Source organism: Diceros bicornis, chromosome 22 (genome assembly GCF_020826845.1).
Source record: "Diceros bicornis minor isolate mBicDic1 chromosome 22, mDicBic1.mat.cur, whole genome shotgun sequence".
NCBI classification, from domain to species: Eukaryota; Metazoa; Chordata; class Mammalia; order Perissodactyla; family Rhinocerotidae; genus Diceros; species Diceros bicornis.
Genome location: NC_080761.1, coordinates 10,025,711 through 10,040,263, shown reverse-complemented (window position 1 = coordinate 10,040,263; position 14,553 = coordinate 10,025,711). Strand labels below are relative to the sequence as shown.

General features: G+C 39.6%; 1 protein-coding gene across 4 annotated transcripts in view; it reads right to left on the bottom strand.

Annotated features, from left to right (window-relative positions):
- Positions 1-13,825, bottom strand: part of GKAP1 (G kinase anchoring protein 1) — a 72,864-nt gene extending 59,039 nt beyond the window's left edge. For 2 of the 4 annotated variants that reach the window (XM_058565565.1, XM_058565568.1), the window contains exons 1-4: positions 13,677-13,823; positions 13,105-13,239; positions 5,602-5,854; positions 2,779-2,922 (exon numbers count right to left, since the gene is read on the bottom strand). In XM_058565565.1, the coding sequence (XP_058421548.1) occupies positions 2,779-2,922; positions 5,602-5,811 (354 nt within the window). In that variant the 5' untranslated portion in view covers positions 5,812-5,854; positions 13,105-13,239; positions 13,677-13,823. Of the gene's footprint in view, positions 1-2,778; positions 2,923-5,601; positions 5,855-13,104; positions 13,240-13,676 lie in introns of all 4 variants that reach the window. The other 2 variants (XM_058565567.1, XM_058565566.1) reach the window with 2 other exon arrangements.
- Positions 13,826-14,553: the final 728 nt, after the last annotated feature.

Genomic DNA, 14,553 nt, shown 5'->3' with positions numbered 1-14,553 from the left:
TAGGTAACCTGTTTTCTCTCATGCATCTACTTATACTATTATTTCCTTGCTTCTCATTCTTAAAATTAAAAACTTTTAAAAAGACTTTTTTCGGGTTGGCCCCGTGGCTTGGCGGTTAAGTGCGTGTGCTCCGCTGCTGGCGGCTCGGGGTTCGGATCCCGGGCGCGCACCGACGCACTGCTTCTCCGGCCATGCTGAGGCCGCGTCCCACATACAGCAACTAGAAGGATGTGCAGCTATGACATACAACTATCTACTGGGGCTTTGGGGGGAAAATTAAATAAATAAATAAAATTATTAAAAAAAAAAAAGACTTTTTAAAAGTTTTCAAAAAAAGTCTTTAAAAAGTCTTCAGTTCTTTCAAGCTCAGATTCAAGTTTCTAGCTTAGGAAAATTGCTAGCTTAGGAAAATTTCTATCAACATTATCTTTGATGACCGCCTCTCTTCTACCTGTTTCAGGGACACTAATTATGCCTCTGCCGGATTTCAGTCCTGTGCTCCAATCTAGCACACCAATTTTATTGGCAAAATTTATCTCAAATTTTTCTTCACACAACTGACTCAATTTTCTTCAGTGTATACTCTGTTCTCTAGTCCTAATGAAGCTCTTAATTCTGCTAAGATTTTACTTCCCCAATTTTTTATTTCGCCCATCTCCTTTCGATTTCTCTTAACCACTTTTTCATCTCAGACTATTATCTAGATTACATTACTATCCTCTTGACTTTTACAAAATGTTCTAGCCCCTTGGTTTTTACTAAAGCAAAAAATAGGTGCTATCTAAAATCAACTTTTGTTCCCTGTAGCAAATCTTTTTCAGGTATGCTTTCACTTTGGACACTAAGTACAATGTTCTTTTCCTTTTATGTAGCAGAAACTTTTCTTCGGTTGACATGAGATCAACTAAGATCCAGTGTTTGCTCATAAGTAAGCGGACTGGATGCTTCTATACTGTCCAGCTGTCTGCTGTTTAATGTCAGCTCTCAGATTTTATGCTGAAACCTAGCTGATGTAAATTTACATTATCACTTTGGTGATTCAGGAGTAGGAAACTTTATCTTAGCACAATTTCTCTTTTGTGTTTAAAATAAGCAGCAACATAACAGGCAAGATTTCTATATTGAGCTTTTTGACTGGCTCAGCCTTCAATACCTGGAGTTTCTCATAGTGCTGTTTCCCTACTGTGTGAGGAAGAACACCCACCACACTATATGCTTTCTGCCTAGTACAGTCACAACCTGGTCCCTACTTTTAAAATCTATTATTCCACACAATAAAACATAATCCAGGTGGTATACTCTCCATCTGTTCCAAGGTTTGCCCTTATCTCTTCTTCACTTGTCAGTGTAATTATCCCAGGATCTACTCTACTACCCATGACCTTGATTATTTTCCTACAAATGAGACTTCCAAATAAGGTACACCACGGTTTCCTACGTGACCCATCAATAGAATATCCAGCAGAAAGTTCCTGACCCTTGGATGACATTCTTCCTTAGGGTCAGGGCCAAGCTGACTATTTCCTTTTCATAATTACCTGGTCATTTTGGTAGCAATCATGGGGGCAAAAAGAAGGGCAATCACATATCCATCCTCAAGTTCCCATTCTCAAAATGATCTACACAGAATTCATTTTGGTGCAAATTTGAGTATTTTTCTTTCATTAATTTTCCAGTGCCCTTTGGGCCACTGGGAGAAATTCTCTCCAGTAAAGACACTGGTAAATTCTATTACTGTTTAAACAAGCAGATCATTACATTTATATTAGTAAACCAGCATAATCTGTCATAATGAATGCTGTAGAAGGAAAAAAAAATCAACCCCCTCCCCGCGAGAATACTACAAGATGATTTATCCAGTATACCAATGCCTGGAACTATCTGTTGAACAGCATTTTTGCACAGCTCTAGTGTAATAATTGACAATCGTAATGATGAGCCTGAGGGACAACAAAATCCTAAAGAAAACGTTATAATTAACATAGTTTATGTTAAGAGCATAGTTTAGCATAATCTAATTCTTTTAAAACCGGTTACCCAAGCATGATAGGTATAGCCACTTTATTAAGGCAAACATCTGCTAGAACAATACCTATTCCCAATAGATCAAATGACAGTTTAATAGATAAGCAAATACATACCTATTTATTTCCCATACATTCAGCATCTACTAGAGTACATTCCAGACATCATATGTTATTTTCCCGCACACCACACACACACACACACAAAAACTGGCTGGTCTTAATAAATTATCTATTTAATCTGGTTATTTAGTATTTATTTAACAGGGGCATAGAAGAACAAAATATCACGTAAATAGGTTAAAGAAACAAACAAACGCCATAAACTATTTTACATCAAGTTGAAAAGGAAGTTTTCCCTCAAAGTCTTTCCTTTTTTAAACAAAACTGTCACTGGATATTTTTAACAAGAGATCTCTGGCCCTAAAAATGTGATTGTTTTACTTGAAATAATTTAATCCTGTTGTTCTACCTTCCCTATCTCTCCTTCATTTGTAAAAAGGCAGATGAATTAAAAACTCACAAAATAAATGCTTTGAATTGCCAAAACTAACAAAAATAATAAATGTATCAATCTGCTTTTCTAGTAGATAAAAAACAGACCTCTTATTAAAAGCAGCAAACACATGTGAATTAATCCAATACAAAATGCTCCAAAGAACAGTGGTGTCACGGACTCAGATACACTGCCATCTTAAAAAAGCATAAATTCATTGAAAAACAAAGCAAAATAATTTGATTTAATTAGCTGTACCTGCTCATCTCTTTGTCTCCACTCTTGCCAATTTTCTTCTCGTGAATCCTTCTGTACTGGGTTTGGTAATGAAAGCTCATGTTGAGCATTACAAATGGCATGGGATGATTTCTGGGGAATTTTCTTAAAAGCAAGATTTCTGAGCTATGAAACAAACAAAAAATATATTAAATTCAGTTTACCAATCCTGGGATACCAATGATTTTTTGGAAGTTAAGAAATCAATAATATTTTTATACTTCTAAATACTATTCCAAATATTCATTATGCTAACTCACAAAGTCACTATTTGTGTTTTTTGTAATCTTTGTAGAATATTAATTCCACCAGCATTTGAGATAATGCTGGTGGATTTCTAGATGAAATAATTTAAAAAGTGAAAATGGACTGTACTCTATTATCCACCATTTTAATGATTCTGCTTTGCTAAAGGGAAGAAGTTCATAGGAGTAAAAAAAAAAAAAAAGGATAACAAGTGTGCTTTTAAAATGCAAAACAATAGGGTTCAAAAAGATTTTAACAGCTTACAAATTTAAAAGTTAAAATAGCAAGAGAAGCCAGCTTACACAACTCCAGCAACTGCTTTGCTAGTCCTGAAAAATACAGAGCCTAGTCTCCAAAGCAACATAATGAACTAAAACTGTACTGGCCAAGCCACTCCCAACAATAAGAATAACCTGAGACTTGACAGTTGAAACAACGGAGAAAAATATTGAGAGGCTGTAATGGATTGAATTGTATTCCCCCAAAAGCTATGTTGTAGGCCTAACCCTTGATGTCTGTGAATACGACCTTATTTGGAAACAGGGTTTTTGCAGATGTAATCAAGTTAAGGTCAGACTGAATTAGGGTGGGCCCTAATCCAATATGTCTGGTGTCCTTATAAGAAGAGGTGAAGAGAAAGATACACAAAGAGAACGCCATGTAACAACAGAGGCAAAGACTGGAGTGATGCAGCCACAAGCCAAGGAATGCCAAGGACTTATGGCCACACAAGTATGAAGAGGCAAGGAAGGATTCTACTCAGAGTTTCAGAGAGACCATGGCCCTTGTTGACACTTGGTCTGGACTTCTAGCCTCTAGAACTGTTAGAGAGAATAAATCTGTTGTATTAAGCTACTTAGTTAGTGGCACTTTGTTACGGTAGCCCTAGGAAACTAATAAAGAGGCTGTAAGTCAAGGATGAACAATTTTAATTGATAATCAATAGATTGTTCTGCAAAAGGGAGTGATGAGATACAAACACTTTAAGTAGCTGGTTTCTGCTGTGGAAAGAACATAGAGGAGGAGATGCTGCTGAAGAGAAAACACTGGCAGGGAGACTGTTGCTTTACTTCACAGCAAGTAAAGACCGACAGAACCATAGCCATGGAAGTAGAAAGCAAGGATCCTCAGGCTCATTCTCAGTTACATGTTTTCCTATTCTCTAATGTAAACTCCACTATTACCTTATTTTCTGTTCCTCCACACCATCTTCAATTCCAAAAATAAAATGGTGGACAATCAAAAGTTCTGAAAGACTGGACGTCTGAAAGTTAATATGGTAGGGAAAATGTCTTTTCTTTTAAAATTACTCTCTGTGTGGCAGCATTTTAAAGAGAATTTTGAAAGCAATGGTAATAGAAATAAACAAATTAAAAAGGTTTTTTCTAAGTCTTGAGACATCATAAAATGAATATAAGCAGAAAAAAGCACTTTTACTACTTCTCTCAATAAATGATATTGAGAAAGGTCCTTATATACCTGACCACTCCTTCTATTAAAAAACAAACACAGGCTAGAGTTGTTTTTCATCATTTCCTTTAAAAACAAATGGACACATTAAATAGTGGTCATGTAACTCACGCTAAGAATGTCTAGGGGAGAAGGGCCTGCCATGCACTTATTACCCTTAAGAAAGACATGACCATGAAATGCATAAAAATGTATGTTCAAGGCTAATCATAGGATCACTGTCTATAATAGTAAAAAAATAAGAAACAACCTAAATGTTTATCACAAGGGTTCAATTAAGTAAAGTATGCTATAGTCATACAATTAAATAATGTGGAGTCATTTAAAATAATGTAGGTATTTATTTATTCATACAGAAAACTGCTCATGGCTAATTTTTTAAAAAGCCAGTTATAAAAGTCTATTATCTAATCCCATTTTTGTTGACGTAAAATATGAATATATAGATATATCTATAAATATGAATAGATATATCTATATATTCATATAAACTTATATACATGTACAGAAAACACATACCAAAATATGAATTGGTTATATCTCCAGTTATATTTACAAATGACCTTTGTTTCCTTTTCAGACTTCCTTGTTTTTCAGAAACTTTTTGGAATGAGCATGTAAGCTTCCATAGACAGAAAAAAATAAAGGCATTTAAAAAATGTTCATCTGGGCCGGCCCAGTGGTGTAGTGGTTAAGTTTGCATGCTCCGCTTCAGCGGCCATGGGGTTCACAGGTTCAGATCCCAGGCGTGGACCTATGCACCACTTATCAAGCCATGCTGTGGTAGGTGTCCCACATATAAAGTAGAGGAAGATGGGCATGGATGTTAGCCCAGGGCCGATCTTCCTCAGCAAAAAGAGGATGCTTGGCAACAGATGTTAGCTCAGAGCTAATCTTCCTCACCAAAAAAAAAAATGTTCATTACATTTGACTCTAAATACACACAAATTTATATCCATTCATTCAAGTCATATTCACCAAGTACCTACAGACCAGGTAGTATAGATACAAGGATCAACAAGATAGTACCTGTCCTCATGATGCTTATAGTCTACTGGGAAAGCAGACACAAATATTTATAACTGTTACCTCATTTGCTTCACTCTGTTGCTGTTCCTTCTTTTTTCTTCTTTTCTCTCTCTTTTTCTCATTTGTAGTTGATTTGCTTGTTTGAGACTTTCCAGTATTCCGACCTTTGCCTTTTCCAGGCTCAGAATCAGAACCACTGCCACTGTCCACTTGTAACAGGGCAAAACGAGAAGCAGTAGTGGGGACAGAACTAAGTACTGCTGAGGCCATTGTAAAAATTTCTCTTTTAAAATATTTCTGTCAAGAATAATTCCTGTGGGGAGGGATAAGAGGAGGCAGATGAGTAAACATGCTCAGAATTTGTTCTAGATTCTTGAACAACAATTATGTGTTTGTGTGTATACACATACATACACATTTCTCCTCATGCTGGATTTAGTAATATTTGGATTCATACCCACAGTCCTATTGGCAATAACATACTTTTTTAAGTAAACAACATAAAATTGTATAATATAAAATAGAAAAATGATATATTGAGATCTCATGGACAATTATTGCAAGACTAACACTAGTACATTATATTCATTTTTCCATATACGGTTTTCAAAAATTCGTGATTTTCCTCTCTCTTTTAAATATACTGCTGTGATATATACATATTTATGGAAAACATCCTAAATAAGTATGGTTTACAATGGAAAAGTAGGAATATCATTTTTCACTGCACACAGAGACCCTTAGTCCAACTACATGTTTATCCCCAACTTACAAGACAGGAAAAAAAAGGAGTAGAAAAGGAAGACCTCTCTTATCATATACAAAATGATGCCTTAACTTTGATTGTAGAGACTGCTACTAAGTCACAAAACTGATAGCAAAATATAGAACTTAAATTCCCTCAACCAAAGGAAACTTTTCAAAATCACCTTCCACATTATCTTTAGTTCACTAGTCTCAATGCACCCTACCTCTCTCAGCTTTTTAAGAACCTTTTAGGCTTAGACAAGATATTAAAGGTCCTCTAGTAATATCTAACCCAAATCTTTTAGTTTTAAAGATGAGGCAATTGGTGCTTAGAATGATTAAGTGACTTGCCTAAAGTCATTCTCCAAGTTAGTGGCAAAATGAGGATCTAAATAAACCTAAATTTGCTGAGCCTTACTCTGCAAGTTCAAATTAAGAAGCCTTGTAACTACTAGAAGCACTCTTTCAATTCAAAAAGAAACAGATTTTAATAGATTGTGAAACAGAAATTTGTTTTTTATTTTGAAATGTATCAGGCACACAACTGGATAAAATATTAAGTTTAAAAAAATAAATGAACATTCCAAGTATCCAGCATTAGGATTAACAGAACATTAACCCACCCCTTGCCTCTCCCCAGCAGCATCCCCCCAACTCCCCTGCCAAGAAACAACCTGATTTTTGCGTTACTTATTCCTTTGTTTTTCTTTATAGTTTTATCATGTCTGTCTCGAGTCACAGTGCTCATATCTGAAATAGCTACTGTCATTTCCACAATATCCAATTGTTTACACAGGTCCCCCCTATTCAGTGTGAGAGGGGACTACACAAAAAAGTGAATACTAGAAGGTAAGGATCATTAAGGTCCAATTTGAAAGCTAACCACACACTACAGTTTGTATATTTTCAGGAGAGAACAAAAATGAGAAGCATGTGTTCAATCTTCCATCTTAACCTAAGAACCCAGAAAATTGGGGGCCAGCCCCGTGACGTAGCAGTTAAGTTCAGCACGCTTCACTTCAGCGGCCAGGGTTCTTGGGTTTGGATCCCGGACGTGGACCTACACCACTCGTCAGCCATGCTGTGGCGGCGACCCATATACAAAATAGAGGACTTCCACAGATGTTAGCTCAGGGCTAATCTTCCTCAGCAAAAAAAAAAGAAAGAAAGAAAAAAAGAAAAAAAAGAATCCAGAAAATTATCTGGAAATCTTTCAGTTTTTTGTTAAACAATGAAGAAAAGCCAAAATAAGAGTTGATATGTGATGATGTCATCTAGTAGTTATTAAATCAAAGTATTTTTATTATAATACCATGTTAAGACCTATTGCTCCTATGCTCAGATATATGCAAATCAAGATAAAATACCATGACATATAGAGATGACATCACCCTGATAAATGCTGACATATTTTTAGACTTAAATCTTTCCTGCAAGCATGAGCTTTGTAAGTTATTACAAGGGAGAAAATATTACAAAATGAAAAAGAAATTCCAGACTCAAAAATATTATGGAAAACACTAATTCTGCTTCAACTTCAACATGCCATGTTAAAATCCTATAAGCTTTAGTTGCTTTGGGCACTTTAGGTACAATAATCCTACACAGTTGTTCAGCAACTATTATCATATTTAATTTTAACTGCTGGGACTATAAATTGCATGTGGTGGCTGTTCACAAATATCCACTGCCCAGCCCTGAAGGAGAATTATGTATCACTCTCCTGCTGAATGCAGGCATGACCATGTGACTTACAGTGAAACACAAGCTTTAAAAAGCTTTAAAAGCCAGAACATGGCTCACCATGTTCTCTTTCCCCTGCTTCTGTCACTGCAGAAGCATATGTTGAGATGGAGTCTCCATCAGTCAGGTCCGATGGAATCTGAAACTAACATGAACAAAGTCTCCTTACTAACCTGTAATGGATATGTAGCTTGAGCAAGAAAGCAACTTTGCTGCTTTAAGCTGCTGCGACTTTCAGATTGTTATTGCAGTATAACCTAATCTTATCATGACTGGTATCTTACATAGACAAATTTCTTTTCCATTCTAGGACTGATATCAAAACTGTGAATTTCATACTTGGATTGTTCTGCATGAGTGAAATGTTCACAAATGTCTGTTCTAAAACATATCTCCAAAGCTCATAGAAATTTTCTTTCTTTGTATAGGGCAAAGCTTCCTTACCAGTGTATCCTCAGATAAAGTTTCCCTTAGTTCTTGCGGCAACCAAGAAAACTCAGAAGAATTCAGAGACTCTGGGTCAGTCACCACTAGATGCAAACAGCCTCATCTGGTGCTCCCCAGAGGACAGCTCCTGCACATGGTGCTGGGCAGCTATTTGTCAGTTGTGACAAGGGAAGTGCTCAAGCCCCTGGAAATATACTTCATCAGACAACTGCACAATGCACTGCTGCCCATCATGGTAGACAGGCCAGTGGAACTGCTGGAAGAGTTTGTGTTCTCGGTGCCCAAAACGCAAGGCACGCAGTTCAGTGAGCAGCAGCTGCTCCTGAAATCTCTATATTCACAAACAGCAGACACTGCCCCCCATTTGTCAGTGACATGGCTTTTTAATCGCATAAAAATCTAGCTGCAAGGTGACTGCTCAAACAACGCATATGCTTTCTGCAAATCAGAGCTGCATCATTATTTTAAACACTTGAAGTTAGAAAGTCCAATTGAATTTGAACTCTTTTCATTTTATCACAAGAAATTTTGCATTACATTTTCCACGAGAAAAGCTTTTAGATCCTTTAAAAATAATTTCAACTGTTATAAATTATTGAATAGGTTATACAACAAAAACGGTTTGTTTTTACTACCTACTCATCCAAACAAAATTTCAGTGGAGACTCAATACGAAGAAAGCATCATTTAAAAGCCTGGATCAGGGGACCAGCCTGGTGGCATAGCAGTTACATGCGCGTGCTCTGCTGCAGCGGCCCAGGGTTCAGATCCAGGCATGCACTGATGCACTGCTTGTCAAGCCATGCTGTGGTGGCATCCCATATAAAAAGGAGGAAGATGGGCATGGATGTTAGCCCAGGGCCAGTCTTCCTCAGCAAAAAGAGGAGGATTGGCATGGATGTTAGCGCAGGGCTAATCTTTCTCACAAAAAAAAAGTTTGGATCAGGAATTGTATATTCTTATTTCATGGATAAACCTGTTATTTAAAAATTTATGTTCATGGAAGCAAGCACAGTTTTCTAATTAGAAACCTGGAAAAAATTTTCAAGTTTTATACAAATTCAAAATCTAGTATCTTTCCTAATACTTTATATTTTATTTTACCTATCCTAATCATGTACTATTAAAAAAATGTAACACATTTTTTTCCACCCAGCTTTATATAGACACTGTAGATCTCCTCCCAGTTTTGGGACAATTAGATGCCTCTGGTCCTTTATGTTAGCCATGCAGAAGACAAATGACAGAGAGCAACTGTCAAAGACTATGTTGCATGTTTTTAAGAAAACATTACCTTCCTTAACAAATTTTTCAGAATTTGCATAAAGATAGTCACTTTATACAATCCAGGAATTCATCTGTAATTTTTTTTTAAACCTTGAGGAGAAAAGGGGATACACAGCCAGACCATGAAAATATCAGGCTTGGGGCCGGCCCTGTGGCTTAGCAGTTGAGTGCACGTGCTCCGCTGCTGGCAGCCCGGGTTTGGATCCCGGGCGCGCACTGATGCACTGCTTCTCCGGCCACGCTGGGGCCGCGTCCCACATGCAGCAACTAGAAGGATGTGCAACTATGACATACAACTATCTACTGGGGCTTTGGGGGAAAAAATAAAAAAAAAAAAAGAAAATATCAGGCTTTTTACAGATACTATTTCAGGGCATGGCTAGGGTTAGTATTCTTTCAGTCTTGTGTCCTAAACTTCTGCATCTCCATCTACAATCATATCTAAGAGATATTAGAATGAATAGATTCAAACAGAGCTCTTCGCCCTCCCCCTTATATTTTCCCTTTCCACAGTCTTTTAAAATCTCAGACATGTATATACACTTAAATGATATGAACATAATTAAAGTATACAATGCAAAAAATAAAGTTTACCAGACATCCACACTAAGCTACCTACATTAGTCAGTCTAGGAATGTGGTGGCTAGTGCTGTACATGAAACAGACATTTACATATTACTAAAATATACTACACAAATTAGGTTTTTATTCCAGAAATCTAATGATTATTTCATATGTTTCCTCTCTTTCCTTTGAGTTTTTTTAAAAAATAATTTAAAAGCTAACTTAAGTAGTTGAAGGAAGACAAAAGAAAACACAAGATAATTTAAAAACAAATCACTCAGGTCAAAATGCACAAGAAACACAAATAAGATCACAAATACAAATATGCAGGCAGCTCATCACATACAAATGTAATAATTTTTAATATTACATAAACGTATTATTACAATACATAAATGTATTGTATTATTACAATAAATGTAATAATTTCTTAATGACTACCATTAGTAAAAACTATTAATTCCTCTATATTTGAGATCACAGCAATGTCAAATTACAGTGAAGTCTCCATTTTAGACATACTCAATATGCCACTTATCTGACTTATTAAATACTACAGTATATGTTAGTGCTTTCTGTAACAACTGTCCTTCCTCAGATTCTGTGCTCCAACAAAACAAACTACTCAAAATTTCCTGAACACACGTTTAGTTTTACGTGTTCATACCTATATGCTGTTCCCTTTGCCTAAACTGCCCTCTATCTCTTCCACTTAAAACTTGTATTCATTCCTCAAAATCCTGCTCAGGTGCTAGCATCTCTACGAAGCTTTCTCTGATCTGCCCCTCAAATTAATCCTTCCTTCCTCTGTTATATTTCTTCACTTCATATGTACTTTTATCACTGAATGGGTTCCATTAAAATTATCTGTTTACTGTCATGCCTACACCCCCCTACACCCCCTACACTCCCCTACACCCCCCTACAACCTTGATTTCAACATCCCGAAAGGCAAGGGCCTCTTCTTTCTATCCCTAACAAATACCACAGGACCTGGCATACAAAAGATAAATTTACTGAATTTGGGTTGTTTTTTTAATATTTACATTCCCCAAGTACACAGTTATTTATGCACTGAAAGATGTGCTCTAAAGTAGAATGGACAGCAAAAGAAAATGCAAAGCGCACTGTAGCTAATCCCCAATTCCCATAATGCAACTGTGAATTAACAAGGATTATTACCCATTCAAAGTTGTTTCATTATAAGTGCCATTCTACCAACTGATTATCACCACAACTAATTTTGTTTAGGAAACATATTTGTTTAGAAAACAACATTGGTTTTAAAGTGTTGATTAAAAAGAATTAGGCTACATCAGGTGCTTCAGTAAACTACTGAATAGCCTAAACTGCAAGAGCAGGATTTCTAAATGGCTGGTACTCTTGGTGTCCTCTACCAAGCTTCTGAGGACCAGGGCCACTATTACATCACCCCTCTAGGCTAAAACCTCTCTAGGGTCAAGAAAGATGGTAGCCGTAGCCATACCTCAGTCCACAGAACCACAATTAGGGCACTTCAAAACTGATATATGTATAAAATTCTCAGTCAAGAACAACCAAATATATCCTTTTATAAAATGAATGACAGCCATCTTCCATTAACACTATCAACCAGTTAATCTGATCAAAAAAGAAAGTAAAACAATGGAGATGCCAATTAGTGTGGCCTCGCTGAAATGTAACTTAGACTTTAAAAAAACAGTGTAAGATGAAACGGCACTGAGTATCAGTGATTTAATACCTGGTGAAATTTTTTTAAACTGTATTATTTCATGTTCTGTTCCTCAAATAACACAACTAAACAGTATCTTTCACTTTGGCTTCTTATAAATTAAGGTGCATAACCAATAAGTGCCAAGTGCATACCAAAACTTTGCTCCCAACACACTTATTGCAAACAAACCACACAAACTTAATGGATATGCCCTAAATTCCATTTTGTCTTCATAGTTAAATACTGCCCCTCCTCTCCAACCTGCAGTCTCTAAAGGGCCTTCAGCCCTTTCCATGGGCTGAAAAAATCTAACCAAAACCTAGAAGCAGGTGCTGAGTGAGAACCTAAGGGACTCTCCCATGAATAAAGCACGTGTATTTTCATTTGCCCCAACGTTCTTTGAGTCAACTTCTAGGTTCTTGCTTTTAGTCCACAGACCGAAGCCACTATACTGGTATCTTATAGATAAGTTTGTTAAACCATTTATGACAATTAAGAAAATCTCCCATTGATCAGAATTTGACTAATATCAACTACAGTGTTATAAACCTGTTGAGGGAAAAAATCTGTATTTCCACAGATTAAAGATTTTTAATATTTTAATTCGCCGTCAAGTTCATCTAATATTCTGATAGCTGCAAGTCAAATTTATTAAACTGAGGATTCCGGTTACAATCACGAGCACATTTACTACATAAAGAAATAGACAATACTGAACGGTGTAGAAAAAATTTCACTGGCTTTTCAGCAAAAAAAAAGACGATCTTCCACTAGTGCTTCTAATGACAGCCGTAGCACCTACTCAGTTGTAAAATCCAGCTAAGAATTAAAAATGTAAAAGCAGCTGGAGAGAAAACATAATCAATTTAATAAACCATTTTTGTCATTACTATCCAATATCCACTAAGCACCCTAAATGCTAGAGATCTGACAAAAAGTCTGCGAGTCTCCCTGTTCCAAACAATAACAGGAAAAAACAAAATCCAAAACTCGTCTCCACACTTTTCCATAGCCAGCGGGGAAGAGGAGGAGCACTTTCTTCAAAAGTACTTCACTATACCTCATTCATGAAGGAAAGGCAAATTTCACCTACAGGCTGTTAACCGATGCGCCAAAACTTCGTCGCACAAAGTACACAGAGAAAGAAATAGGGCTGTGCGAGACCTAACTCGGGCAGAGAAGCGGCTTCGAAAACCTGAAAGGAAGAAAACAGCGAGTCAGGTTGTCGCTCCAGAAATTTCCGAGCGCCCGACACCCCGCGAGGGAGTGCGATGCCCGCGGCGGGGAGGGGGCGGCGGCACCTGTCAGCCGGCGGCCCCGCGACCACTGTGGCCCCGGGCCCCGGCGCCCGCGGGGTCTGGGAGGCGCAGCCACGGCCGGGGCCTGGGGTCCGCGCGGGTCTCTCTCCGCCGCCCCCGAACCCTGCGCGGCGCGTCGGGGCCGCGGCCCTTTCTGAGAAGCGGCCTCCCGCGCCCTCTGCCCAGAGCCTCCGGCCAGCGAGGCCCGTCACCTCAGGCCGAGTCCCCAACCGCCGAGCCCGAGGCGCACGGAGCAGCGCGGCCGAGCCGTCACGACCGCCTCAGGGACGCCGGAGCGGACCCCCGCCAAACGGCCCGCCCTCCACGTACTCACCGGGCCTCCCCGGCCGCCGGCTCGGCCCTTCTCTCCCGCCTCCCCCCGCCGCCGCCGCTCCCGGGGCGACAGCACTGGGCGTTGGGACGGGGCTGGGTCAAGTGTCGAGGGGCGGGGACAGGCTCGCACCCGGCGGGGGTCGCGAGCGGGCGCCGGGCACTAACGGGCCCCGCGGCGCCGGGGCCGGCCGGGCTGGGCGGAGCGCGGCTGCAGGCTGCGGTGAGGGGCGGGGAACGCGCGGCTGCGAGCCGAGGGCGGGAGGGAAGTCCCGGCGGAGGGGGCGGTGTGAGAGCCGCGGGGCGGGGCGGGGGCGGGGTCGGCGCGCCAGCCGGCGCGCGCGGGGGTTTGTTTATTTTCTCGGTTGGTTGCGGCGCTGGCGCGTGGGTAGAGGTTCGCCGGTGACGTGAGCGCCCTGAGTTGGGGGAGAGGACCAGAACCACCTGCTGGAGAAGGGGAGCTACGGGGGCCGGGCAGGGTCCAAACGTCTCACGTAGGCTGCGGCGGCGCGGTCTTTGGGGTTAGCGGGAAGAGAAGGGCTTTCCCGGAATGGGTGGAAGGAGGGAAGCCTCCTGAGAGAATAGGACTCCTAGCCACTCACCAGCAGTCGGCAGCTTCACCTGCATGGTGGAGAGCAGATAGACGGCCCTGGAGTGGAAAAGGGCCGTGACCTGGGGGCCCGGGTTCCCAGCCTGTCGGGGCTCGACCTCCTGTTAGTGAAGTAGGGATGGTCCTGCAAATCAAGATTTGAATAGCGAGACTACATCAGGCCACAGTATGGAAAATAACGAACGTTGCTCAGTTCTCTGTAGAGTTACACAACACTTGGACGTTACCTCTTTTGGTGCTCCATCAGGTAGTGGGATTCCCATTTTACAAG